General features: G+C 41.0%; 1 protein-coding gene across 1 annotated transcript in view; it reads right to left on the minus strand.

The window, feature by feature from the left end:
* Nucleotides 1-530: 530 nt before the first annotated feature.
* Nucleotides 531-26096, minus strand: part of plekha6 (pleckstrin homology domain containing, family A member 6) — a 56005-nt gene continuing 30439 nt past the window's right edge. Inside the window, exons 8-25 of the mRNA XM_070902305.1 lie at nt 24460-25038; nt 23381-23867; nt 22783-22869; nt 18557-18628; nt 17959-18039; nt 16753-16902; nt 16537-16632; nt 15977-16088; nt 15719-15858; nt 13798-13965; nt 12914-12983; nt 12508-12611; nt 11623-11781; nt 10109-10261; nt 9109-9224; nt 8078-8226; nt 5479-5586; nt 531-4609 (exon numbers count right to left, since the gene is read on the minus strand). Of these exons, the coding sequence (XP_070758406.1) occupies nt 5489-5586; nt 8078-8226; nt 9109-9224; nt 10109-10261; nt 11623-11781; nt 12508-12611; nt 12914-12983; nt 13798-13965; nt 15719-15858; nt 15977-16088; nt 16537-16632; nt 16753-16902; nt 17959-18039; nt 18557-18628; nt 22783-22869; nt 23381-23867; nt 24460-25038 (2821 nt within the window). The 3' untranslated portion in view covers nt 531-4609; nt 5479-5488. The remainder of the gene's footprint in view (nt 4610-5478; nt 5587-8077; nt 8227-9108; nt 9225-10108; nt 10262-11622; nt 11782-12507; nt 12612-12913; nt 12984-13797; nt 13966-15718; nt 15859-15976; nt 16089-16536; nt 16633-16752; nt 16903-17958; nt 18040-18556; nt 18629-22782; nt 22870-23380; nt 23868-24459; nt 25039-26096) is intronic.

The raw sequence follows: 26096 nt of genomic DNA on the forward strand, positions 1-26096 counted from the left end.
GTAAAAGAATAAAGAATCGGTATCACAACTTTGGGATTGAACTGTTATAATTTCGGCAGTCATTGGTAATAATGACACTTGATGTAAGAACACAATGACAGTCCAACGGATCAGAAACATGAGCAGGCAGACAATAAGACAAGTTTGGAAACAAACCTTCCAAACAGACATGAATAATTTTACCCAAACCATCCTACTGTAGGTTACAGATTTAATATTTTGTCTCTGGTGTTTTGTCTGACATTGGGAAGCCGTCCGTCAGCAGCAGCTCAATAAACTTTCGCACAAATCACACATTTCCTGTGTCCAGAATCTGCTCCTAACCCTTAAAGGTCAGTAATAAATAAATGTACTGTATATGTATATATATATACGCACACATATATATATTTCATGATATCTGTTTTTATAAATTTTAATGTATTTTATTTTAATGGTAAATTATGGTGATTACAAATGCAACCTGTCTTCAATAAATGACAGACTTTCCATTTCCTCATCTACTTTGATGTGAAAGAATCCAGTCTGTCTTTGTTTTTGCACTTTATTCATTCAGACATACAGTTTGATATAACAAAGACTGTAGAATATCATCAGGAGCCTATTGGTAACAATGTGGCTGGACAGTTAACCTCAGTAGTCTTTTTGGCAGTGAACTTCATTATCAACAAGTGGACTAAAATAACAGCAGTAAATATATCATCATTCCAGGCAGCGAGACATGTTTTATCATACAAAATACTGTGATGAATTTAGAAGCATCTAAAGAAACACATTATTTGTATACATTCACTTTATTGCAAGGTCTTCTGAAAGCAAGCGTATTATTTGTCTTTTTTTTTAATCATTTGCATAGTTCAAGCAGTTTGTCTATTTTTCCCCAAAGTAGCTATGGTTACAAGTGATAGGCTATACTGTAACTGAAATCCAAAATATTATATACATTGACAAATGTATATAATGTATATATTCTGTATTTTCATGATCCACAAATGCTACATCTAGTATCAAATACTGAACACCACCTTTTGGCTGTCATTTCTTAACACATCAGATTCCAAGTAATCCAAAAATATCTATGTTCTGCTCCTTCAAACAATCCTCAAGAGCAATAAAATAAAAACAAAGTTCTTTGTGAAAAATGCAAAACGTAATTGAGTGTAAAAATTGAACCTGTCAACTTGTCATCGAATATCCATGCATCTAAAAAAATATGTGCTGCCTCTTTTGAACGTATTCCATTTCTAAAAAAAAACTTAAAATAAGAAAAAATAGAAGTATTCTCTTAAATCCTTGTTTTGTTTTTGCGTAGTGAGAGCCGTTGACTGATTTCCGCATACAGTTCCATTTTCTGTAACATATTGTCTCTGAGTCTCTGAGTATGGACTTACAATAGCTTTCTACAATTACAGGTCACTTGAACATTGAAGTGTGTCAGGGCAAAAAAAAAGCATAAATAGCATACACATAACAAAGGGGAGGTGTGTGTGTATAGTCACAGCGTTCAAATCTGAAGGATGTTGCAATGAAGAGGCATGGCCAAACCTACAGTGATACCAAAAGACTGCGTTTTTTCTCCAGTGAGAACAATTTTTATTTTGTAGCAAGTCTGAATTTCTAGTGGCTTTTTTATAATATAAATCATGAAGTGTTTTGGACTTTTATGTGCGGCAGACACTGATAAAATCCAGTTCTAAATTACCAGCAGATGTAGTCACAAGTTCCCACCCAGCCACATACTTACTCTGTTTGATCAGGGGCTCAAAATAGGGACAAATTACATGAAATAAAAGTGTCATTGGCAAATGCTATTATGCAGTAAAAACAGACTTGTAAAAAACCCCAAAATGTACTCCAATGAAATAAAAATGAACACTAAAACAGTGTTACTATGAAGATAAGAATGATTATGTAACATGTCACAATAATGAGTTGATTTTTTTCAGTTATTTCATTTGGTTAATTTATGCATTTTAGTTTCTTCAAAATGTAATTATGAATTAATTTATTTACTTCATTCATAGTTAAATAATGTAAACATTTTTCAAAATATATTATATAATATTGGCCATTTTGAGTTCCACTTAAAGCATTTTGAGTTCCACTTAAAGCCACTGTGTAGATTTTTGAAATTTCCAATTGGTACCATCAATCATTGCACTTCCTCCAGATTCAAACTCCTTTGTAAGTCATGTCATTAATATGTCCATGCATCACAACATATAAAACACACAGACACGTTTCAGACTTATGGCACTGCATGATTGGATGAAATGTTGGTGGGATATGTTACATGACAGTATTCTGCAGTATATAATTCCTCTCAAATGACTGCATCATTAGCTAACTCCTCATTACACAGATACGTGTTTTTCTAGCAGAGTTACTCTTCTAAGGTCACTTCTATTTTCACTTTTCACATACAACATACCATTTATAAACACATGTCCAACATACTTTACCTATACATGTGTACACAACCACTGGGGGAATTTCTGGAACACTAGATGAAGTCCATTGAAATGCAGGAGCTGCACACAATAGTTGGTGGTGAGGTGGTCGTGTCTCTTCAGGATAATGTCTCATATGAATTACATTCATATGCACCTGAGATGGAGGGAGGGGGTTCTGGGGTAGAGGTTTATGTTTAATAACAATGTTTTGTGCCAAAACAGTTCAGAAATGTGAGGATCATACAGAGCAGTGATGGTTTGGAGGTCAGGGTGGTGGATGGCTGTAACCCAACTAGTAGTCTGTGCTAACATTTTCATTTTCTAACCACCAGATGATGTCAGAAAGAGTCTCACCACACTTTACCATAGTGTAGTTGCCATGAGCACAATACTGAATTGAAAAATGGTCTGGACTCATATTCACCCTTGAGCAATTTCTTTCTCTCCTCTTAGGCTTTGTTGTTTAGCCTCAGAAAAAGGCTTCTTTACATCTGGGGCAGAGGATTGAGTCATGGCCTGCTGTTTCTTTGAATCAGCTATTGTAAAAGTTGAAATACACATGGTATACCCAAGTATATACTCCACTGCTGGTGTTATGCACTTTATTTTAAAGCTTTACCCACAACATTGGGGGAAAGCATGTCACTTCCCGTCTGACAGCTCTGGTTTGAACACTGAACTGTCCAACCACAGTAAATGTGTCTGTCTTAGTGCCTAACAATACATCATGCAGATGAGACAAGGTGACCATATATTCCCGTAATTTAACTAAAAGACGTTAAGGATTTCAGCTTTACAATCTGACTGCCTTCCACACTAGAGAGTAAAGTCAACACAGCACAGAACAAGGTCATTATTTCCAGTGAAGAGCAGCTGAGTCCTAGCTGTGCACATTGCCTTGATTTTCCTCTAGGCAAATATGCTGACCTCCTAGTTCAATGGCATTGCAGCATTGACAGCAGGCGGAGGCTATAAAGATGCCTCTTTCAATGTAGAAAGGAGTACAACCTAAATTATACTTTCCGCCTAACTGCTGAAATTCATGTGACATAAATTTCATCTGCCGTACATGTCTGGGACGATCCGTACAGCCTACAAGCATGCCTGCATCTGCGTACTCAATGTAGTGTACAGAACTATCCATTTACCAGTATGTCAGGGACTTTAATCCACAATCCTACAAGAACTTGGGTAAAAACCTCAAGCATGACAGCAAATATTGGAGAGGGTGAAGATACCAGGTTAGAAAATACTAAATTAAAAAACATAATCCAGGTGAAGCAGTCAAATGTATATAGTGCTAATGGTTGCATATGAGTGTAACTGATGGCAGACGAGGTTGATAGGGTGGGAGTAGTGTAGGAGGTCTGGGTGAAACAGGCATCACAGTGAGTTCAGAAGGAGAGTCCTCAGCTTTTTACAAAGGATGAGAGGCTTCACTCTTGTTTCGGTCAGTTGTCAAAGTATAAGAATATGTCACTGAGTCCCACTCCTCACTGGGCCACAAGCCATTGGTGGTTTTTCAAAGTTGATATGGAGATTAGATGAAATGAAAAATCAACAGCCTCCTTTGGCTTTCAGTGTCCAGAAGAATGTTCAAAGCCTCTCTGGAGGTTTTAGTGAGACTCTTGTCTACTCATTGACCTCAGTGACATTCATTTGGCCTCATCCCAAACTTTCTCTTTTTCATCTGCGGCGTGGGCCTCTCACATGCAGTGTTCTCTTGTGAACTGATCAACATCGGACCTCAGGTCACCGACATTTTGTCACTATGAGTGTAAAACATCTCATCATTAATATAGTTCATCAGTAATCTCTACTTTGTAGAATATGTCCTGAGCTAAATTATATAGAAATATTACACAACATGAAGCTGGTAAGAAATCTGGAGCATTCCTGTGTGCCACAGGGCACACATAGTGGGAGACCGCCGTGAGTTGGATGAATTGGAGTTTGGGGGCGTGAGGTTACAACTCTTTTTGCTCTCGCCTAATAGGAACCTCCTTTGTTAGCTTTCCGTGCTTTTGTTGTATCAGTTTAGGTGCTAAAGAAAATATGTTTGTCTAAATTTGTCTGGGGCCATCTCCATTGTTAAGTTTGTCCAGAGAATCCTCAGAAAGATGCTCCATCAAACTTGACAGCAGCCAGGGCTTGAGCTACAGACGAAAAGAGGCAAAGAAAGGCAGGGTAAGAGAGCTACAAAGATAATACCAGGTTACCTGAAAGTTAACTAGCATGGGGAATTTCTAAGTTTCTGAGTCATTTGAGGAAAAATGTATTTGTAATCACTGCTACTGAAGGGCAGATTTCTGAAGGGCAGAGTTGTAGCTTATGTCCCACTAGCCTGTGTGACTCAACATATTCTGCTACAGTGGATGGCATCTACTTGAGACAATTCTCAACACAAGGTCCAACTTACTTGTTGTCTGAAACTTTCATCTACATCTCTTGGTCTTCATCAGCAGATGGAGTTACTCAGTTGTAATGTGAGATGTGAAACGAGTTGGACCTTGCGTTGAGAGTTTGGAGAATGGACCTTCAAGCTCAGTAAAAACGATGCTTGGATAGACCCAACACAACCAAGTCCAAATGTATGTGCAAGATCTTTGCTCAAAAGCAATCAGTAGCAGTAGTTAATTCCTGTTGTCTCTATTGCGTGTTGCAAACCAAAGACAATAGCCATGTGAAAAACTCTCAGAGGTTTTTTTCTTCTTAAATTTGGCTGTCAGAAATGAATTTGACCAATGAAACCTAGGGCCATTTCATTACGTTACAAGTTTGTGGGTGATATAGAGCACTTGGACCAAAAATGGGTCATCTGCATCTTTAACTTATTGTTTTTGAATAGCAGTGCTGATGTTTATATCAGTCAAATATAATGTGTCATTTCATACACCTCATTAGATGAAATCAGGAGGATTGTTTGCAAAAGCAGTACCACAGAGTGAAGCAAGCAGAGGGTCTAAACAGGATAGGGGAAGAAGGGGACTGGTGGATGTGGTGTGGTGAACGGAGGTGAACTCACCTTGTATGACTCACACCTTCATGGTGTGGGCAGAGTTGGGGAAGTCAGCAGAGGAAGGGGGAGGGGCCAGGTTGGTCGGGGAGGTGGGGGGACTGGGGGCGCACTGGGCTGGAATGAGATGGATGGAGGCAGGGCGAGTGAAAAAAGGGAAAAAAATAGAAAGAAAAACAAGGAGTGAACCAATCAAAGGGAGGTAAGTAGGTGAAGAGGAGGGACTCCTGTGTATTCAAACGTGTGACTGTGAAAATAGTAGACTGTAGACTTTTAGGGTACAGAAAACTGTTGATTCTGGTTCCCTGGATCACTGTGCATCTTTTAAATATAATTAAATGATGCATGTGTGACTGCCGTTAAGTTGAAGTCTTCAGCACTACTGTGAGCTGATCACGAGTCCAGTTAAAGGAGCTTATGGATACATTTTTTGTATTTTTGCTAAGAAGGTTCTGGACTCAAAATGAGGCTGTAATGCTGTGAGTGAAGGAAAGTCATATTGACTTAAACTTATGGTGCATTACCGTATATCAATTATTTAGTTGTTTTAAAAAATAATTTTATCTTAAGTCTAAAGCTAGCAGCTGTGTGAAGCACAGTGATGTAATTTTAACATACTGAGTGTTAATCAGTTTACTATTAAGTTCAGTGTGCCAGCATGCAACATTTAGCAATTAGCTTAAAGTCAAAGGGCAGCTGAGGCTGATGGAAATGGGAATAGTTTTGCTGGTATTTGATCATAAGGCAAAATGTTGTAAAAATTAAATTTAGTTAGGGCGTCAGGGCACCAAAGCAATTCAAATTTATTTTCAGTCTCACAACAATCCATCTAGTGGATGTTGAAATATGTTTACTTTTTTTATTAAGTAAAAACTTTGACCTGCTGTTGAGAAGATCACCAAATTCATAAGGATTCATCATCTGGGGACCATGAATGTCTGTACAACATTTCATGGCATTTTTCAATATTTATCAAGCAATTATCAGTCTGTGTCAGTCATTTTGTGTTATTTTTTGTGTGATGAACCTTTAGTTATCTGTCTCAGCTCTGCAGAATTGCTGTAATATTGCTTATGACACACAGCATGGTGCATTAATACAGTTCTAAAAGACACAAAGGTACGTGACAGCAAAACAAACTCAACAGCCAAACTGCTTCTGTTTATGGAAATACAATTGTTTTGCTGAATATGGGAACATGGGATCATGCATTAACGCATGATGCCTGATGACATCATGACTTCAAGATGTATGTAATGAAATACTGAGTATCTGTAACTGCTGTGGTGTAGATACATACACATTCCAAAATGTGTAATGAAGAGAGACTACATCATATTCAGAAGTGCAGAGACAAAGAAAATACTTTCTTTTTTCTTATTTTTACAGTTTTGGCCATCATTCCGACTATGATAACATCTTACCACTCTTATTGCTGAGATCTAGGAACACAGCAAACAATTGATTTGGCGGTCAAACTGAAAATGAGTGCACCTGAAATCAGTGTTCTGCACAGGGTTAAGTTTTACAAACCCATACCCCCCTGTGCCTGCAAAGTTCATTACCAGAACTGACCTGTTAATGTTAGACCCGTGACCCTAACCCATACCAATGATCAAAGAGACTCACATATCCCTGCTGGCTTAGGTCTTTTCAATGGATTATGTTCACTTGTGTTTCTGCCTTGTGCCAACTTGTTATCAGAGGCACGCACACTCAGACCATTCCAAAATCTCTTTAAATGATGTGCACCTCGCACAGCTAGGCTACCCTCATTGATTGTTTCAAACTTCTGACATTTGCACAAGGATTTAATGAGTAAAGACCTCATGTGCCCTTCTGCACATTGCCAAGCTCTTCAAAAGGATTCCAAGTTCATGCTGTAAAATAATTTGGAGACCAGTGACCTGCTTTTTGACTTTAAATTTCCGGTCCTGGTTAATTGGGCAACACCAGTGATTACTGATGGTAACAACAAATGCGAAATTAATACTACAGAAAACACTTCCTGAGCAGCTACTTTTGTCAGACATACAACAGAAGACCACCTGGCACATCGATTTACAGTACAGCCAAACAAACTCACATTGTTTGAATGAAGAAGTAAGTCAGTAATAATTTTAACAGTGATCTGAAGCTGTCTGCTCTGTTCATGTTCTTGTCCTGTTAGACTGAAGAGGTACTCCCAGAACTCAGCAAAGAAGTTGATGAGTAAAACGTCATCATAACCAACCAAACTAATGGCCAAGCCCACAAAAATGACCTATAACTTTTCAGCAGTAAATCAATCAAAAAGTCCCACCTCCCAGCTATACATTTTTTGAATGATATACAGTGGCTCTATGAGAAATGGATGTTAAAAGTTTTAGCCTGTAAAGATATCCTGGCAGGTTACATTTTTAGTTTACCAAAATTTGAATCTTAAACGACACACAAAGATCAGCATTAGATTTCAGAGTTGTGCATGATGTTGAAATGTGCATGATGTAGTGTTGGGATTAAGCATCGTGGCTTGTCCTGTGCTGTGTGATCAGAGTGAGCAGTTAGTGGGAGAGGGTTAGTGACGTGGCGATGGTGTCGGTGGCAGCCGTGTGGAGAGAGTCCTCACCGGACAGAAGGCGGCTGCGACGAGAAGCCTCAGCAGCCAGAGCACAGGAGATCTCAATACGCTTTTCCTGCTCCTGCAACTGCTGCTGGGAGCTGGGTGGAGCTCCACCCTCCACTGGGCCGTCCAGGAGAGGAACCACGTTCTGCAAACTGACAGTGGGATGATGAAAGGAGACGCAAAGACAGAGACAAAAGAGAGGAGGAGGGTGGTGATTTTGTTAGTCAGATAATGGTTATATTACATCTGACAAAGATAATATCATCTGCATGTCAGGAAACTTTGTATTCTATGTTTTTAGTACTTACTTTAGTACTTTAGTAACTTAGTAGTAGTAATTTTTTTATTTTGTAAGCAAGTGGTCCTATTGCTGAAATGAGCAGTAATGAAGAAAGGGACAACCCTTCTTGGTTCCTCTGTAATTAAAAGTAATGGAATGAATCCATTTGCAGAATACAGGTCCTGTTGTCTTAGCTCTTCGTGAAGGTAAGTCCATTCTATGCGATTAAATGCCTTCTTGTGGGCTGCTGAGTGATTAAGCCGTTTGACAGCATCAGTGAGGTTAAATAGCTTCTTTGTGTTGATGAAAACCCATTTTTTAAAAACCCAGTTTGATCCTTACCTATCAGAATTTAAAACATATATAATGGAAATAATGTTAAAATTTCCATTTTTACAACTAGATTTTTTATTACAATCAATATTTATTTTGTTTTTGTCACGTTTATTTCTGTTACTCAAAACGTCAAAAGTCTTAATGCAGCCATTTCAATACAGATGGCAAAACCAAACTATCATTTTTCTGAATTTACTTCAAAAACAATTTAATACACGAAAAAAAAGACCCATCGCCATTTGTCACCACGAACACACTGTATAGTTTACAGAGAGATCAGCACTTTTTCTTTTAAAGGAAGGTGCAAGGAAGGCATGCTATAAAATTTGACCAATAGGTATGGGTTTATAATGTTATGAAACAAAAAAGCAGCACAGAAAACTGACTAATAAGTCAATCTGTGAGAGTCAAAACCCACTTTGATTTGGCAATGAGGGTCTTGATCCGTTCCAGTTTCTTCTGCTTCTCCTTCTGTTCCTCTGGGCTCAGAGGAGTGTTATCCTCCACATCCAGGTAGCGCACTGGGATCAGAACCTTGTCAGGAGCCATCAGCTACAATAAACATGATGCACATGAAGAAATACGGACACAAATACACTTACACACCAATATATACCCATATACTACCTCACTATTTATTCTTTAAATGTTTCAGTGCAATACATATATAGTCATACACAACAGTGCAATACATACATATATATATATATATATATATATATATATATATATATATATATATACACACATACATATACATTGTTATTGTATATATTTTTTACTTATTTTTCACTTAAATACTGCAAATGTGTATATATATTTTTTTCTATTTCTTATTTTTATATTTTGTACATACTTTTAGCTCTAAATTATGCTACTTTCTACTCTTGAATGGGAGCACTGGTACTGTACAATTTCACCCCGGGGATCAATAAAGTATTTCTGATTCTGATTCTGATAATACCATCTAAACAGTGAGCCAGGAAAACGTTTTATCAGGATATGTACCTTGTGTGTTTTAAAAGTTAGTTCAGTTTAGGTTTTGTCATTTCTTCCCCCACACCTGTTTCCCACCCCCTTCATTACCCTTGCAGCATATATACCAACCCACTTCCACTCATTCCCCGCCAGATCGTGTAAACCCTGCCTGTTTTGCCTGCCTGTTTCTGGACTCCTGCCTTGTTGGACTTGGACCCTGCTCTGCTTTGTTTGCCTCTGCAGTTTTACTGCTTGTTGCCGACCCCAGCCTGCCACTCCTGCCACAACCTGGTCTTTTTTTTATTCTACACCCATCTGTTTGAGAGTTTTGCATGAGTCTTTACTTGTTTACTGAGCATGTGCATAGACAGACAATAGATTAAATGTATGATGCATGATGCGGGAAAATCTCCCAGGGTCATGAACAGAACTGATCTCACCTCTTTGCTGATGTTTAGGTCGTAGTGTTCTGGTTCAATCTGTAACCGTCTCAGGCGAGCAATTTCTTCCCGAGGGGACTCCTGCCCCTGGCCTCGAACCGCTGCCTCCAAGTCTTTGATGTCAATCTCATGAGCTGTCAGTCGCCTACGAATCTGTCCAGACACACAGATACACACACAGATACAGAATTATCAAAGCATCCTCAAGCTGGCATAACCTGTTTGATGGGGATTGTTCCTACCCCCAATTTAGACTGTTCAACTCCCCTGCACTACAGACGTGTCCCACTACAGACAGACTACAGACAGCATCAATGGCCTGGAATATAACTAGGTGTTATTGAGGCTTACGCTATTTCTTAAAGAGGACCTGTTATGCTCATTTCCAGCTCTATATCTTTATTCTGGGACGCCACGAGAGTAGCTTTGCAGATCAAATAACTCCTTATTCATCTTATTCTGGCCCTTCATGCAGCCCCTCAGTTCACCCTCTGTCTGACACAAGCCATTTGAGCTCCTGTCCCTAAAAGCCCACTTTCTTCTGATTGGCTAGCTCCCTGCAGTCCACGAGGGGCAGGGAGAAACCTGTGTGCTCTGCGCAAAGCCCACATCGCTTCATACTCAAGCCCCTGAGGTCGACTGCATGACATCTACAGTAACTTAGCTTGGAAAATAGAGATATGGGGCACTGATCAGACCACAAATGAGACAAGAAGAAGGATGGAAAAACAATAGATGATGTGTTTCTGGGGACTGGGCCTCACTGATTACTGTAAAAAAACACACACAACTTTATTCACTGATTTTGGTGAAACTTGATTACTTTATGGATAAAATGTTTTCTGGTTTTCCCTCTGATGTCCTCCGGCTGCTCTGCCTCAACTCTCTGTGATTTATGGAGTTTCTTGATGGACAGAAAGCTTTAGAAAGTAACCGCTAACTACTGCTAACTTTAGCTCAGTTAGCTCTGAGCAGGGGAGTGTTGGTGTTTACACCACCAGCACAGGAGTTTTGGACCACCGGGAGGAGGAGATTTTCAGTCCCGGGCTCCGAGAGTCAGATGGTTAGAGTCAGCAAACTAAGAATATAGATATAGATATATATTGTAGAGGTAGACATGAAAAGCGAATGGAGCATTCTGAGCAGTCTGAAGAGCTTTTGGCTCACAGGGATTATTTTTACATATTATGTTTTCCTCATTATTTGGCAACTTTGGTAACGTTTAATAGCAATATCCAACATTGTAACACTATGTATATGACAGAAAATAAGGAAAACCACAACATGTCCTCTTTGAGCTATTTTCACCATTGAAATTGTACATACATATCAAGTTTCTCTAACAAAATGATTGTTTCATTGCCTTGCAAGTGTTAAATGTGCACAAAGTTGATCAAAGCTTTCTAGTTCTCTACAACTGTCAAAGATTAAGTAGCTGGGAGTGTAAACACATGGTCACATTTTTACTCTACTGGCACTTAAAATGTTAAGGGTCATCACATGGTTGATCATACCACTTTGTAGTTGGCTGGAGACTGGCCACCTGAGAGGTTTAAACTCCGCCTCTTATCCCTCACAGAGCTACTCTGGTTGCGGCGGATTCGCTCATTCTGCTCCTCCACACTCATCTTAGACTTGATCTCTGCAGGAAACACAGCGCTCTTCGGACGCTCCTGTGACAAAGATGTAGGTGCATAGGATGCATAGAAACACACTTAGCCATATTGGAACTAGTGCTTTTGACACATTTGACCATACAATACCACTAAAATACTACTAGACAGAGAACTGAGTTGGATTCTGAGACAAAGAGGTCCTATCTCAAGGACAGAGGCCATTTTGTCTCACCTGGCAACTATGCATGGGAGCAAACCAACATGACATGTGAAGTTCCCCAAGGTTCAATCCTAGGGTACTGTTTCATGACTGGAAAGAAGTAATTTTAACATCTACTCATATCCAAGAACATTTTGGCAGGACCTCGATGACATTCTTTGACTTGTTCCAGATGTTCTTTCACATGAATAATATCCCAAATATGTGAATATCAACATCTCAACCCCCTCAGCTACCGCTCAGTTTTCATGCTTTGGTGGTAAATGGTAAGTTGGTAATCAGAATGTTGTTTGGCTATTTTTATGTTGTATGCTCTGCATGTGTAAGTACTGTAAAGTATCTGAGCTAAGCAATGTAAGGACCGATGTAAGTTCTCATACCACAAATGTGACTATTGGGACAGAGGCATGGTCCCTGCTCTATCACAGGGTTCCTGTGCACACTGGTCCTTGATGGTTTAAATTCTACACAATATTTAGTTTGAAGACTTCAGTCTACACTCCTTTGCATGCAGTGGTTTAGATAGACATTTGGATATTATTATGTAGTTTAGGTTGACATACCCTAGAGATTCCATTAGGCACTCTGCCATTATGGCGGGAAACTCCAGCAGAGCTGCTGTGTGATTCGTCGGTGGGGGACTTCGTTCTAGGAGGAACAATACCAACTGGCAAGGGATACAAGAGATAAGCTCAAAACCATGGGAAAGAAGAGGGAGTTGAATTCTCAAACATAATACTGTAAGGGAATGTATGTGTTTCCTTTCACTCTGATTTAACGATACAATCACACCTCAAAAGACTGAATTGGATTATGGTTTATCTTTCATCTGTAATTTACAAAAATCAGTAGGAGTGTCTTTAGCATAATCCCATGCTCCACAAAGTTCTGTGTACCAACCCAAGAGTAAATTGCTGGATTATGATCATCAGCTGAGAAAGGAAACGTCAATTTAGGTTGTTGTTGTACCTTTATTCATGGTGGATTGTCTGTCCTGGACCTGGTCCTGCACGTCACTAATATTGTTCTGTTCTCCAAACTTTGGCTGCAAGATGGATAACTGATATTATGTGTCATGTAATCAACATTAAACAAGAAGGCGGTGAAAATCCCAGTACATCCAAAGCTGCTGATAAAACAATGCATTAGAGAATGCATTACTCATGGGCACATCATGTTAAAAAAGCCTGGTATTCCTGTAATGGCAGAAGCAATACATTACTTGCAGACACGGTAATGGCCTGATCACATCAGCATGTATGACATTGAAATTTCAGACCAAAATCATCTAATTTCAATGGAATCACAGTGAGGGTGAAAGTGGTCACCACCTAATTGGTGAGAATGTGTGAATTACTTTCTCTGTGGTGCTTCCTGGTGTGACCAACTAGCATGACTACATCACTATCAAGACACTATACAAATAGGCACATGGAGAGTTTGATCTGTGACTGTAGAGAACTCCACATTCGGTACCAGGACTCATAACAAGTGCTAATTGCTGCTCATCCTTGTCAAGGGAGGGCCTTCGCTCCAAAGCACCTGCAGTGCATTTTGAACTGAAATGTAATGTAAACACATTTAAAAATAAATTACCCTTTCTGTGACAGCGTGCAGCTGACATGGCTTTTAGTAGCAGATGCATTGAAAAGATCAAAGGGCGAGCAGTCACTTGTGTGTGCTTTGGGAGGTCAAATACAGGCTGATATGGAGACACATAGGGATAATCAGAGGCAATGTGTTGAGCGCTTGAACAAATGGACGTTTGGAAAGAGGAAGATGAAATATGAAATTGGACAATAATTAGGACTGGGTGAAGCGAGGGCAGGACAGGGGCAGAAACACCCAAATACCTTTCTGATGTGAGAATCTTCACCATCAAGGTAACCATCATCGATGCCCAAGCTGCGTAGCCAGGCGGTGCTGTCAAAGGGTGGGGGGGGTATGGAGGGAGGGAAGGTAGGGGAGGGCTCCAAAGGATAATAGGACTTGGGGAGGGGAGGCCTTGGGGGAACGGTTTCCTAGATCACCGTAAGAGCAGGAGGGAGGGAGGAAAGGAAGGAAGGAGAGAAAGGATAGGAGGAAGAGAGAGTGCTGCACATCAGGAGTGATAATAAGCCAGGCAAAGTGCAGAGCAGAACGGATTTATGGGAATGATTCTGTGGAGTGGGGTCTTGATCCCATGTTCAGGAGTTAGACATTAAAATCCCCAGGTGGCCAATGAAATACCTGCATTGCATTGCTAAGAAACAGACTAGGTCCTTCTTTGGAAGTGGAATTGGAAGGGTAAAATTTATCATTGCTATTTGAGAGAGAACTTTCACAGCAGCACTTAGTCCAACACATAACAATTCAACTTGTATCATGCTCAGGTACCTCCTTAAGTAAACCAAAACAAAGTCAAATAACTAACAGGAACTCTGAACAGGAAAGTTCAGGTCAGCAGTTAGTTTTTCATACCATGGAGGTTTTTTATTAAAGATTGACATCGATGAGAAAACTATTTTTTTACATAGCACAAGTGAATCCTTAACTTACTGCATCTCTGGCCAGTTGTTCTGTCTTCCATCTCAAGACTAAAGACATTATGTCCCCAAAATCTTTATGTGAATAAGATTGCAGCACAACAGTGCCAAATAGCGTAATTTGAGAAATTAGATCAGGGATGCATGCAAACTCTTTCTGTTTGATGGGATCCCTGTAGACCATAGAATCTGTTTGCAAATGCAATTAACAGCACCAATGCTTTTACAAAAGGGGACAAAAATTATGACAAATCATAAATCAAAGCAGACAGAATTATCAGAATCAACAATGGAGAGGTGGATATCCTTTTCTTTAAAGATGGGTCTGCATGAACACTTTACTTGGGTGATTATTGGATGAATCAGACTGTGTTACGGAACAAATCACTGGAGCAATGTCAAGTCCCCCTTGATTGTTGGGGTAACTAAGTGGCCTAGTACCTTCACCAGCATGACAAGATGGCCGAGAAGCTAGCTGGTGATGGTGTTGGGTTTCAGGGCTAGCACTTCTAAAACAAGGGACTGAAGGTGTATAAAGATCTGGGCTGTAGCGCAAAGATAAAACATCAGTCTGATAGGAGTCCTGGAGAAGCAGGATCTGGGATTCAGGCATAGAAAAGCGTCTGTTGGAGGACAGGTTTCTGAGGCCATGATGGTATCCTGTCGAGAAGTGATATGGGTGGGAGTCTGGATAAACATCTTTTCTGAGACCAATCTTGACTTCTTGACTGCAAACATTTGAGGTTAACCAACTAAATTCCTGAATGTCAGAGTGGGTTTGGACTGTGTCTGAATACTGATTGGTATATTCGGAATCCTGGCATTGTACTTGGAGAATACTGATCTGTTCTTCTGCTCTGGCTTTGGCTGAGTTTATAGGTTGGTCAAAGTTTGAGTTGGTTCTACAGTTGATGTTTTGGTCAGTTTCCTCTATCACAGGGTCTAATCTACCCAAGGAGTCCCTAAGATTTTGGAAAGCTAGGGAGAGCTGAGGAAAGGAGTTGTCATGGGTTTCACAACTATAGTAATTAAAAATTTCGGCATGCAGACTTGTGTCAGGTTCCGTGCAACTTTTGGGTCTACACCTAGGCTTAGGGTCAGTTTTAAAATGAGGCACTATACATGACTTGGGACGGGGTTTGGGGTTTGATCTTTTATGCACTTCAGGATTGGTTCTAGAGTCTGAGCATGGGCCTGTGCCAGGTTTTGCATTGGGGTTGGTCCCCAGCTGGGTGTGTCCGGTGCTTACCTCCGGGCCCAGCTGTTTGGTGGGGGAGGCCTGGGAGCCGGGCACTGGGGAGAAGGGGCTGAGTGGACTGGTGAGGCTTACTGAGCTCAGGGGACTGGCTGGACTATTGGTGCTAAAGGAGCCTGATGCACCGCTGGCCACTGTGCAAGAGAAAGAGAGAGAGGTGGGGTGGCAGGGATAGAATCATTAGAATATACATGATAGAGACACTGGTATTTCCACTAAACACGTGATTATTTTCCAGATCCAGTGTGTTACCTCTGTGCTTGGCTGTGTCAGTGCCTCTGGATGAGTTATTCTTGTGCAGTCCCTCTAATACATCCTGGACTCTCCAAAACTCTTTCTGGATGTGCTTACGAACCAGTTCACTCTGCCAAAACCCAGACAAACAAAATTGTATGTAATTAGCATATACATGTTAATATATACATATATATTTTTTTCAAAATTCATCTTGACCTCTTTGTTATTACTGAATACCTTTGGGTCTTTACTACAATTTATACATTTTTTGTAATGGTGGATGCATTGTAGGTCCAGTACAGTCAAGTACTGTTGGCCTTGCTTTCCTGTCATATTCATATGATATATATGGTTCATTCATATGATATGATATATATATATATATAATTATGTCAGCTTGGGTATTTGTTTGTTTTTTGTTAACATGACATTTTGAAAGGAAATGATGGATAACTATGTCTTACTTAGTAGTTTTTATATAAATGATTGATAAATGGCTGTTGGCAAATATCCATTTGGAAACAAGCTTTCCATTTCTCATACAAATTACAGCTGATGATGGAGTGACCTTTTACCTGCCCTCCTGCATTAAGCTGCTCCCATAGATCTCCATGAATGGCGCTGGCCTCATCCTCTAATGCTTCAAACTCCATTCGAGTGGTGGTTAAAGCCTAAAATTGTGTAATAAAATATAGGAATAATAGGCAAGGTAGGACCAAGTTCGTAAATATACTATATTCTTCCAAAATATAAAGACAGGTCATCTTTTCAAATTGCAGCTATGTCCTTACGCTGGAGGCCTGGGAGAGCTCCCCTCTGATGTTGATGAGCTGGTTCTGCAGGGTTTCCTTTTTGAACCGCAGCTTTTCCATGGCCAAAGGCTGGTTATGGTACAGCTCCATCTCCTGATGAGTAGCCACCAGGGCTTCCTCTAGGCTGTCCTGGGAACAGCAAGCATGGCCAGCAAAAAGAAAGAGTTTATTGGAAATTAACTTTCCTGCCCTTTTTTCCTAACCCTGAACAGTAGGTAAACAAGTTGAGCTAAGAGCTAATTATGGTTTTATTTCTGTAATATTTGATGTTGAGACATAAAACAACAGATCTATTCGAACAAAATGACTTATAACAAGTTATGGGTTGAAAGTGTAAAGGTGTCAAATGTATTTTGAATGTTAACATAAAGACAATGGGTGGGAGTATGTTATCACAGCCTACTGTTTATACTGAATTACCAGAAATGTAGAAAGTTACAATGCACAGTAATTCTATACAACAGTCCAACTGTTGTTGACACTGTGTCAGAGAGGTGTTGATTCAACTGGTTTTGGTTGTTGTATTGGACTGTGAGAAATGAAATAATAGAAACAACTTTCAGTGTAAAGAAGTCCCACACAACAGCACCACAAAGGGCCTCAAAAATGACTGTAAAATGGAATCACCACACAAACTAAAGTCCTGACCAGACATTTTGGGTAAGGTTGTGTTCATCAGGGCAGCATGGTGGCGCAGTGATTAGCACTGCCGCACGGGAGGTAAAGCTGGTTACAGCAGGTTGGGGGTCGATCCCCCGCTCCCCCTGCCATGCCGAAGTGTCCTTGAGCAAGACACTGAACCCTAAGTTGCTCCTGATGGAGACCAGCACCTTGCATGGCAGCTCGGTCGCCATCGGTGTGTGAATGTGTGAGTGAATGGGTGAATGAGACTTAGCTGTAAAGCACTTTGGGAACCGTGAAGGTTGAAAAGCGCTATATAAGTGAGATCATTTACCAGTCATCACAAGGCTGTTGCATTGTATTGTTCCTATTTTTCTGGTCAATGAGAAACTTTACATACGGTAAGATGAGATAAGCTTTATGGGTTTCCTTCAGTATAACAGGTCCTCACAACTGTTAATTGTTAAGAAGTGCTAAAAGCACAGATAACCTAATTGTTTTTATTAGAACAGCACACATTTGGTTAGGCTCACAATGTATAATACTGTGAGGAAAATTGTGTACCTTTTCCATTCTCAGTCTGTGGACAACAGCCTCATGGTCTTTCAAAACTCCATTCTGCTCACATAGTCGACCCAAGAGTTTCTGTGGAAACAAAGAGGTGGTTACCACATATATTTTGTGGAAAGAAGGGAGAAAACATAAAACAAAGAGAGTAAAGGAATGTATCTGTGTGAGTACATGCTTACAGTATAGGGCCAAAAGTATATGTACACCAAACACTACACCCATGTGTAATAATTGAACATGTCACTCTTAATCTGCTGCTTTAACAGCAACCCCTGTTCAGCTTTCACCCACAAGAGCATTAGTGAGGTCCAACATTGATGTTGGGCAATAAGGTCTGGCTCACAGTCGACATTCCAGTTCGTCCCAAAGGTGTTGTATATGGTTGAAACAAGGAAGAGCCAAACACAAACTGTTGACACAAAGTTGGAAGAACACTACTGTCTGAAATATAATTGTATACTGTAGCATTCAGATTAGGGGCCTAGATCAAAATAAGTAGACGGGGTGTTCATATACTTTTGGCCATTTGAATCATCTGTTGTAAGAGTGTGGTGAGTGTATGTTTACTGTGTGTACTTTATGTGTGTCATACACTGGTTTCAATCTCGTTGAGCTTCAGTGTGGGATGTAACTCTCTACTGTAGACTTCATGGAAAGGAGGCACCTGTGAAAACAAAGATTAAAAAAAATCATCCAAATTATCAACATTAATCAAATAGTATAGGCACTAACTAAGAAGGAAAAGCAAAAGTTCAATGTTTACATTTTGTTCTTTATTCTGAGGAATGTAAAGCTTCATCATTTATTCAGAACATCATCAAGATCACCATTTCCTTTGCAGGAGAGGACGTCTAAATGAAGAAACCTGCAGCAGATGGCAGGTGATTAGGTTTCAGCATGTAATAATATGCCATCAGTTGGATGGGAAGAATCCATGGAGCCATCCTTCCACCTGATATAAACAACATGTTGGCATACTGATAACCAGGGGTGGAAGGAGTATTGACAAGTACTAATACCACACTGGGAAATACTCCACTACAAGTAAAAGTCCTGCATTCAAAACCTGAAAAAGTTACTGCTGCATTAATGTGTATGTTGCATTTTACTGCTGTAGATGTTTAAGGTTGAGCTCATTTTAACTATTTTATATACTGTTGGACAGTTTAATCTACAGCAATACATGATATTCTATAAGATTACCATATGTTTATGTTCTAAAAGTAAAAGAATGCTCTAAAACCATAAGGAACTCTCCATCCTTGTCAGCTTAACATCCAGTTTATCTCAAACATCTCGAGTTTCAGTACAGTACTTGTTGCATTCCACCCCTGCACATACCTGCACATTACCTCATAAACATCACAGAAGCTCATTGGTTCATGTCTCAGAATGAAGAACGAACTTGAAATGTGTCATGATACATCTTGGTACTGAGAGGAGTTCAGGGGAAAGTTATTTCCTCCCCAGCTCCCCTCCACCATACCCTGAATTCAGCTGTTACATCCACATTTACAGCGTGTCCTCCTAAGATCTGACTTCAAATATTATGATTGATGACAGTGATGCCTGGAACCATCATGCACCATGTGAAGTGAGATGAACAAGAAATATACTTTTATGATGTGACAAATGAGCTTAATGGAGTGCAACACAATGATTGCCTTTGAGGAGAGACCCGTCCAAAGTGTGGCCGTTATCCTCATGCATGATTCATCACGTCAAGACTACAAAGACACACAAACAACAGTGGGATGCAGCCAGGAGGAGGCTTTAATGGCATGCTATTCACACCCTAGTTTGTTTGAAGCATATGGAGGCCCTTCACTCTCAAAGACTATGGAATATAGTTGACATATACATTGACATTACGTGAACATACAGCCTATTCTTTAATGCCTATTTAATTGTTAATCTTTGATTTATTAATTTTTCTTTTAGTTATTACAGAGGAAAAGGTACTTTTTTGCCCATGTCTGGCTGCAGAGGTCAATTCCAGGTTAGAGATGATTGAGATTAGGGTTTAGGGTCCTGCATCCCAAAGAGAAAATGCTGCCTGAGAAGCAAAACTCATTATCCAGTGTACTCATTGCTGTGCCTGAAGCACCAACAGTGGAAATGGGCTAAAGTTCAAATTGTCATGCGCGTAGCCATGAGTGACCGCCAGGGTTCACGTGACGCAAGCTTCGTCATCTGCCTGTGTCTGCAAGGGTCCATAGAATGCCTGTAATGTCCACATTCCATACAAAATATATTACTGCAAGGGTGGTTCGCATGGACTCATATCAGGGCCCTGAAATACTCATCATGGACGCATTAGTGAACAGCAGGTCAGATGTGCAAACAGGTCTGTAAATACTGCTTTGAGTGTCTGCGTTGGTCAACGTGTTCCCACATGTCTTGAATGAAATTTATGTCACACAGACCCTCACAGAACCCAGCCAAGCAGAAGCATGAAGTATGATGTGAGCTTAAGAAGTGATGGAGGAGAACATAACAGTGGATGTATTTGACTGTGAGTGACAGTATGGACCACATGCAGACGAGACAAGGACTGAAGAGAAGAGAGGCAGGCTTGGGTAGGAATATCTGGTCTATTAGTGGTCTATACAGGCCTTTGTCCAGGCCCGTAGTGAGGACTAAATTGGACTAGACTGGACTTGCCAACACTGGCTCAGAAGTTCCCTAATTAGTCAAAAAGGCCATCCAGAAGAGAGCCCAGCTGCAAAATGCAATTAGTAGCATAAGAGAAGCAGGTCTGGAGTAGTGCTGCCGGTAGAAGCCTGCCTCCCTGTGGTGCTCTCTCCTCTCTTACTTGTACAAAGAGCTTTGCAGTTGAGGATGAGCGCTCCACCATTCGGGTAACCGTGCCAATTAGGTGGCTTCCCTCGAGCACCTGAAGATTCAGCTCGGATTACAGAGACCTGACAACAAGCTTATGCAACAGGTAGACTGGAAGAATATAAGCTAATAATAGTGTTTTAAAGCTAATTTACAAGCAAGCATTCTTTGGAAGGTAAGAAGACAGGAAAGGAGACTGTCGACACTGACTGGGCAACACAGTGTCTGTAATATGTAATGCAAACAATACTGTGTGTGTCCCCTTACCTGTTGGTCTAAGTAATCCAGGTTGCGCTGGAGCTGAAGGTCTAATATGTCCTCCTGAGCCAAGCAGCGGCAACAGCGACACACATGGAAATCACACAGACACATACGGTACAGACAGAAGGCTTTCAGAGAAGACAGCAGCAAAGCAAAGCACCAAAGCCAATCACACTGGAGGGCTACAGCTCCTGGCCAATGATCAACTGCAACACTTTGAAGAGAATTCAATAGCCGTTTTGACTAAAAGCTGCTCATTTCAATGTTTGTGGGGTCTTAACAAACAAAATAAATGCTTTTCAAATTCAAAATGCAAGTCTCTGTTGCTAGCTAGTCTTCCTCAGCAGATGGATTTTGATCAGTTGTCATGGAGATGGGTTAGTTGTTATTAAGTTATTAGTAAGTTATTTAAACTTCCGTCGAGTATGGAGGGACATGGCACTGTCTCTGTTCAAAGATGGTCTCTGTCAGATGTGAATGTCCCCCTTGATCTTTCTCTAGTCATCCACTGACTCCTGCTCCCCTTTGACCCCTCCAAGAGGCTGTCACATGTGATATCATGATGATGTCATACATCACTCCAGTCAAGTGTCCATTTTGGTCTTAAGTCAAAGTGGGATTCTCATCGACCACTGCTTATACCTAATGACCCAGAGTGCCTGTCTGAGCTACTGTACCTCCCTTTCTCTATCCTCCTCATCACTGATGTACTCTTCCTCAAATACAGAGGACTTGATGTGTTGGATAGAGGTGCAGACTTCCATTTGATGACCGCTGAGCAAACTCAATCTAATGACGAAGACCATAAAATATGGGTGAAAACTTCTTGAGTTAAGATTATTTTGTGAAACTACTATTTCTAAGGTGAAGAGATAGTAGACCAAGGCCCCTTAATGCTCAAACACAGCTGTTTACTCACACTGTGTATCCTCGAGGCCTAACAAACTGAGCTGAAAGTGTTTCCTTCCTCATAAACCATTTAGAAGTTTTTGATACCAGCAGTGTTTACAGTCATGTTAGAAGCTAGTTAGCAGCTTTCCTCTTCCCTGCTTTTCGCTGAAGCAATGCAGTGTTTCTCTGCACATTACTGCTATCAGCTGTCCATCAGCAGATTGTGTATCACGCCACCTTCATGCTAGTGTGAGTATGGCCATCCTCATGCTGGTGGAACAAGAGGTGGTGGAACAAGACCTGCTCATAAAGCATTGCTCCACAGCCCCACTAGGGGTCAGAAACTCCACAGGTTATCTTTCATGACATGAGACCACATCTTTAATCTACTGGGGAAAATGCCTGGCTGTGTTTTTTGTTTTGTTTTTTTTACTGGCAAAATTGAACATGCAACATTATGAAGTGGCTTCTGGTCTCCTCCTCCATTGATCATTCCTCTCTGTCATTAAGCAATGTTTCTGTTCTGTGTAAACTCACACTCATGCACAGGAGAGTGGTCCCACTGGGGTGTTATGGACAGGACAGTAAAGAGGAGTAGAAGAAAGAGTAAAGGTCCAGACAGAGAGGGATGTGTACAGGGTAAGGGCAGATAGACAGAGGACAGATGTGCAGAAGAAACTCCACAGCTGGCTGGCTGTAGCGGCAAAGCCAGGCTACACATACCACTGTATTAAGTGCCATAGGTGCTGTAGACTGTGCCTACTACCCAGGACTGTGTGTGATCCAGTAGATGGATACGTATTACAGCACATTAGCGAAACATACCATTTTATTGTGGATGGAAGGGGATGCAGGGTAGTTGTAGTGGTATAATCCTTGGCTTAAGGACCTCCTATCACCAGGGTAGTCATACTGAAGGAAGGAGGGAAGGTAATAAGGAAAGAGGGAAGGGAAGAATGGAGGCAAGAATGAATGAAAGTTGTTAGAGTGGAGTAAAATGAATATGGTTAAAGCATATGGAAACAAAACATTAATCTCTCATCCTTTCTTTCATCCCCATTGACTTTTTGAGAATCTTTTTGTACTACTTAAGGTAATTTAAGTCTTTATTTTCTGGAAATGGTGTGGGAATAGAAACATTTTAAAATTCCGTTTTGATTTTGAGCCTTAATTCTAATCCTCAATCCTCATGCCATTTACTTATTTTCATTTAAATCACAACCTATGGTCTAATTATCAGGAAGAGCATGTGATAAAAGATATCTGGTCCCTTTAGTAACTGTCACAGATTTTAGAACAAACAATCTCAGTAAGTGAGTTTGTGGCTGCTTGTTAAAACAAAATAAATTGTCAGGTTGTGGTGGCAGTTACCTTTTATATCCACTATGTAATGTTACAAACACACAAACACTCATTGTTTCACCTTTGGTGAGCTGAGGGATCTCCTCAGACTGTAGACAGATGGATCAGCATAGATGACGTCGTCCCTCATCCTCCCTGGAAACCGGTCAAAACGAGCAGATGGCGATCGAGCTGGCGAGGCAAAGTTGGGTGGCACCGGTGAGTAGGGCCCCCCCGATGACGTGGACGGCGACCTAGGCACAGACCTGGAGCGTGGCTGGATGGACAGACGCCTCATGGATGTTTCCATCCCACCATAGTACTGTGGCCCCCATTGGTCTCTGGGCATTGGGGGTCCATAAAGGTGATGGGGCCCGTCTCTCAGCGAGTGACGTTTCTCCTCGACAGCCCAGCGTCGGTCGTATCCCCCCACAGCAGAGACAGAGCAGATGCTGTCAGGCCGGACCCCTGGTGGGTACAGAGGGTAGTCCTCAACATACTGGGGGCCACCAGGGTAGCCATAGTAATCAGCTGAGACCCCACGGCTCACTGGGTAATAACGAGATGGGCTGGAAGGACAGGAAAAGATGGAGATTATTGCCTTATCCAATGTCATGTCAGGTCATGTAAATAAGACCGAAGGACATGGACCTCTAGATGGAGGGAGTTTAAACCAGCAGCAGTCAAAAGTTTATTCATCAAGTGTAGCCTCTTAAATTTGTTAAAGAAAAGCTAGACTAAAGTAAAGAATAAAATTACACCTTTGTCTTGGAGCCCCACTGTATTTTGACAGACATCTCATGCTACCTTAATAAGACCTTTTCACCTTTATTACTATACACATGGAAATTCAATTCATTAAATAAGCCACTTTATGAACCAAATATTGTAAATGAGGGATTTTGAAGGTGTAGGACAGGAGTTTTTAAAATAATGTCCATGGGCTGTGCTGTGCTCTATGCTCAGGTACATGATACTAGTTTTGTCAGGAATCTCTGGATTTCAACAAAGTTATGGTGAAACTGAAATGCCAGTAGCTGTTCTACAGCTTCATAACACCTGCATGCACCTAGTGAAATGATCACTTGGTCAATGTAAATGATTTACAGTAGAGCAGCATTATCAGTGTCCTGACAGTATCCCCATGAACCACAGAGCTACCTGTTGATGTCCTCCTGGGAGGTCATGCCTCGCCGCTGGTTGACCCACTGCTGCAGCTGGGCCATGGAGCTCTTCCTCTGGGCCACCCTCTCTGGAGCGGTCCTGGGCACAAAGCCCCTCCTCAGCACCACATTCTCCTGCTCCTCCCTGGGGTCGTGCGATGGGCCGGGACCCCCCTCTGGGTGTCCCTGAGGGGCACGATGTGCACTGTGACTCCTGGGTGGAGGGGGTTTGCTATTGCTGTTGTGGGGCATGGTGTTGCGAGGGCCGTAGTTGCCCCAACCATTTGGATGGTGATTTGGGTGGGGGGCATGGTCAGGACTAGGTCCTCCTCCTTCATCTTCACCTTCTCCTCCACCTTTTCCTCGTCGTCCGTCATTCTTTTTTGCCTCCTGATCGGAGTGGGGGGTGGAGGGTGGGGGTGTCTCAAGGCTGTCAACTCCGTTGATCTTAGGGTAGTGGGGAAGGTCGCTGTCAGTTTCATTGTGTGTTTGTGTGTGTGGATGCTGTTGTGTTTGTGGGTCAGGTGCCTTGGTCACCATGGTGTGGTTGAGATCAGCTGTGATGTCCAAGTTTGTTCTGTGAAATTTGAAGGAAAAAGAAAGCATGAGAACAGACACGCAGTGAATTTAAAACTCTCAATAAAGATCTCAACAGCAGTCTATGATCAACACATGTAACAAACCCTAAATGGTCATTTTGTGTTATTAGAAATGAGGAGTTTTGCACATTTCTTTGTTTTCCTGTCAATACCCAGGTGGTCCAGGCCAACAAACAACATGATCCATTGTTGCTTTTTATGTCTATTCTGGTTTATGTTTACTCTGACTTATTACAAAAGAAGCAAGAGGTGTGACCATGGAGTCTTATGGACAGGTAACTCAGTCAGTGGATCATTTTGGTGAAAGTCTTCCTTCATCATAAGTGCAGCCAAGAGGCAAACCAACGTCTTCTGACTGACAGCAGGTCAGGCTGTTCTAATCTGCATCTTCTGCAGTGCTTGAACTGGGTCAGTACTCAGAGTATACTTTTTCTGTATATTTTGTTGTTATTTTGTTTGTTTTTCACATTCTTGATTGGTCCAAATATATTTTCAGTTTTGTTTCCCTGAGTAGACATGCCTGTCTTGACATGCCTGGCAGCTTGTGCACCATGCTACAGAGCCAAATGCCTAGCTACATTTAATGTGAAGTTTGTAGCATATGTTATTCCGCAGTAACAATTTCTTGTTTATTTTTTATTTGAGCATAAAATCCAAGAAATGTAGACCTAGGAGAACATTTGTTTCTTATTCAAGAAATCCTCCACAAGTGTTCAGCTTTGTTACTAAGAAGACATCAGTGCTTGTTAAAGATATTGTTAGATCGATGTATGATGAATGGAAGAAAATATGCAAGTATAAATACCACAAAACAACTTGTGTGCCGATGACAGTGTCATCCCTGAGTGTCACCACCAGATGGCATCAAAGTACCACCAGATGGCATCAAAGTAAGAAAATTTTAATATTCAAATCATATTCATAGAACATTGAGATATTAATAGCACATATGAGTCCATATAATATACCATGACTGGACATATTGGACCGGTGCCAATCACATAGACTCAGGAGAATATGGTTGCCTATGTGTGTG

The sequence above is a fragment of the Enoplosus armatus genome, chromosome 3, assembly GCF_043641665.1.
Source record: "Enoplosus armatus isolate fEnoArm2 chromosome 3, fEnoArm2.hap1, whole genome shotgun sequence".
Taxonomy (NCBI): domain Eukaryota; kingdom Metazoa; phylum Chordata; class Actinopteri; order Centrarchiformes; family Enoplosidae; genus Enoplosus; species Enoplosus armatus.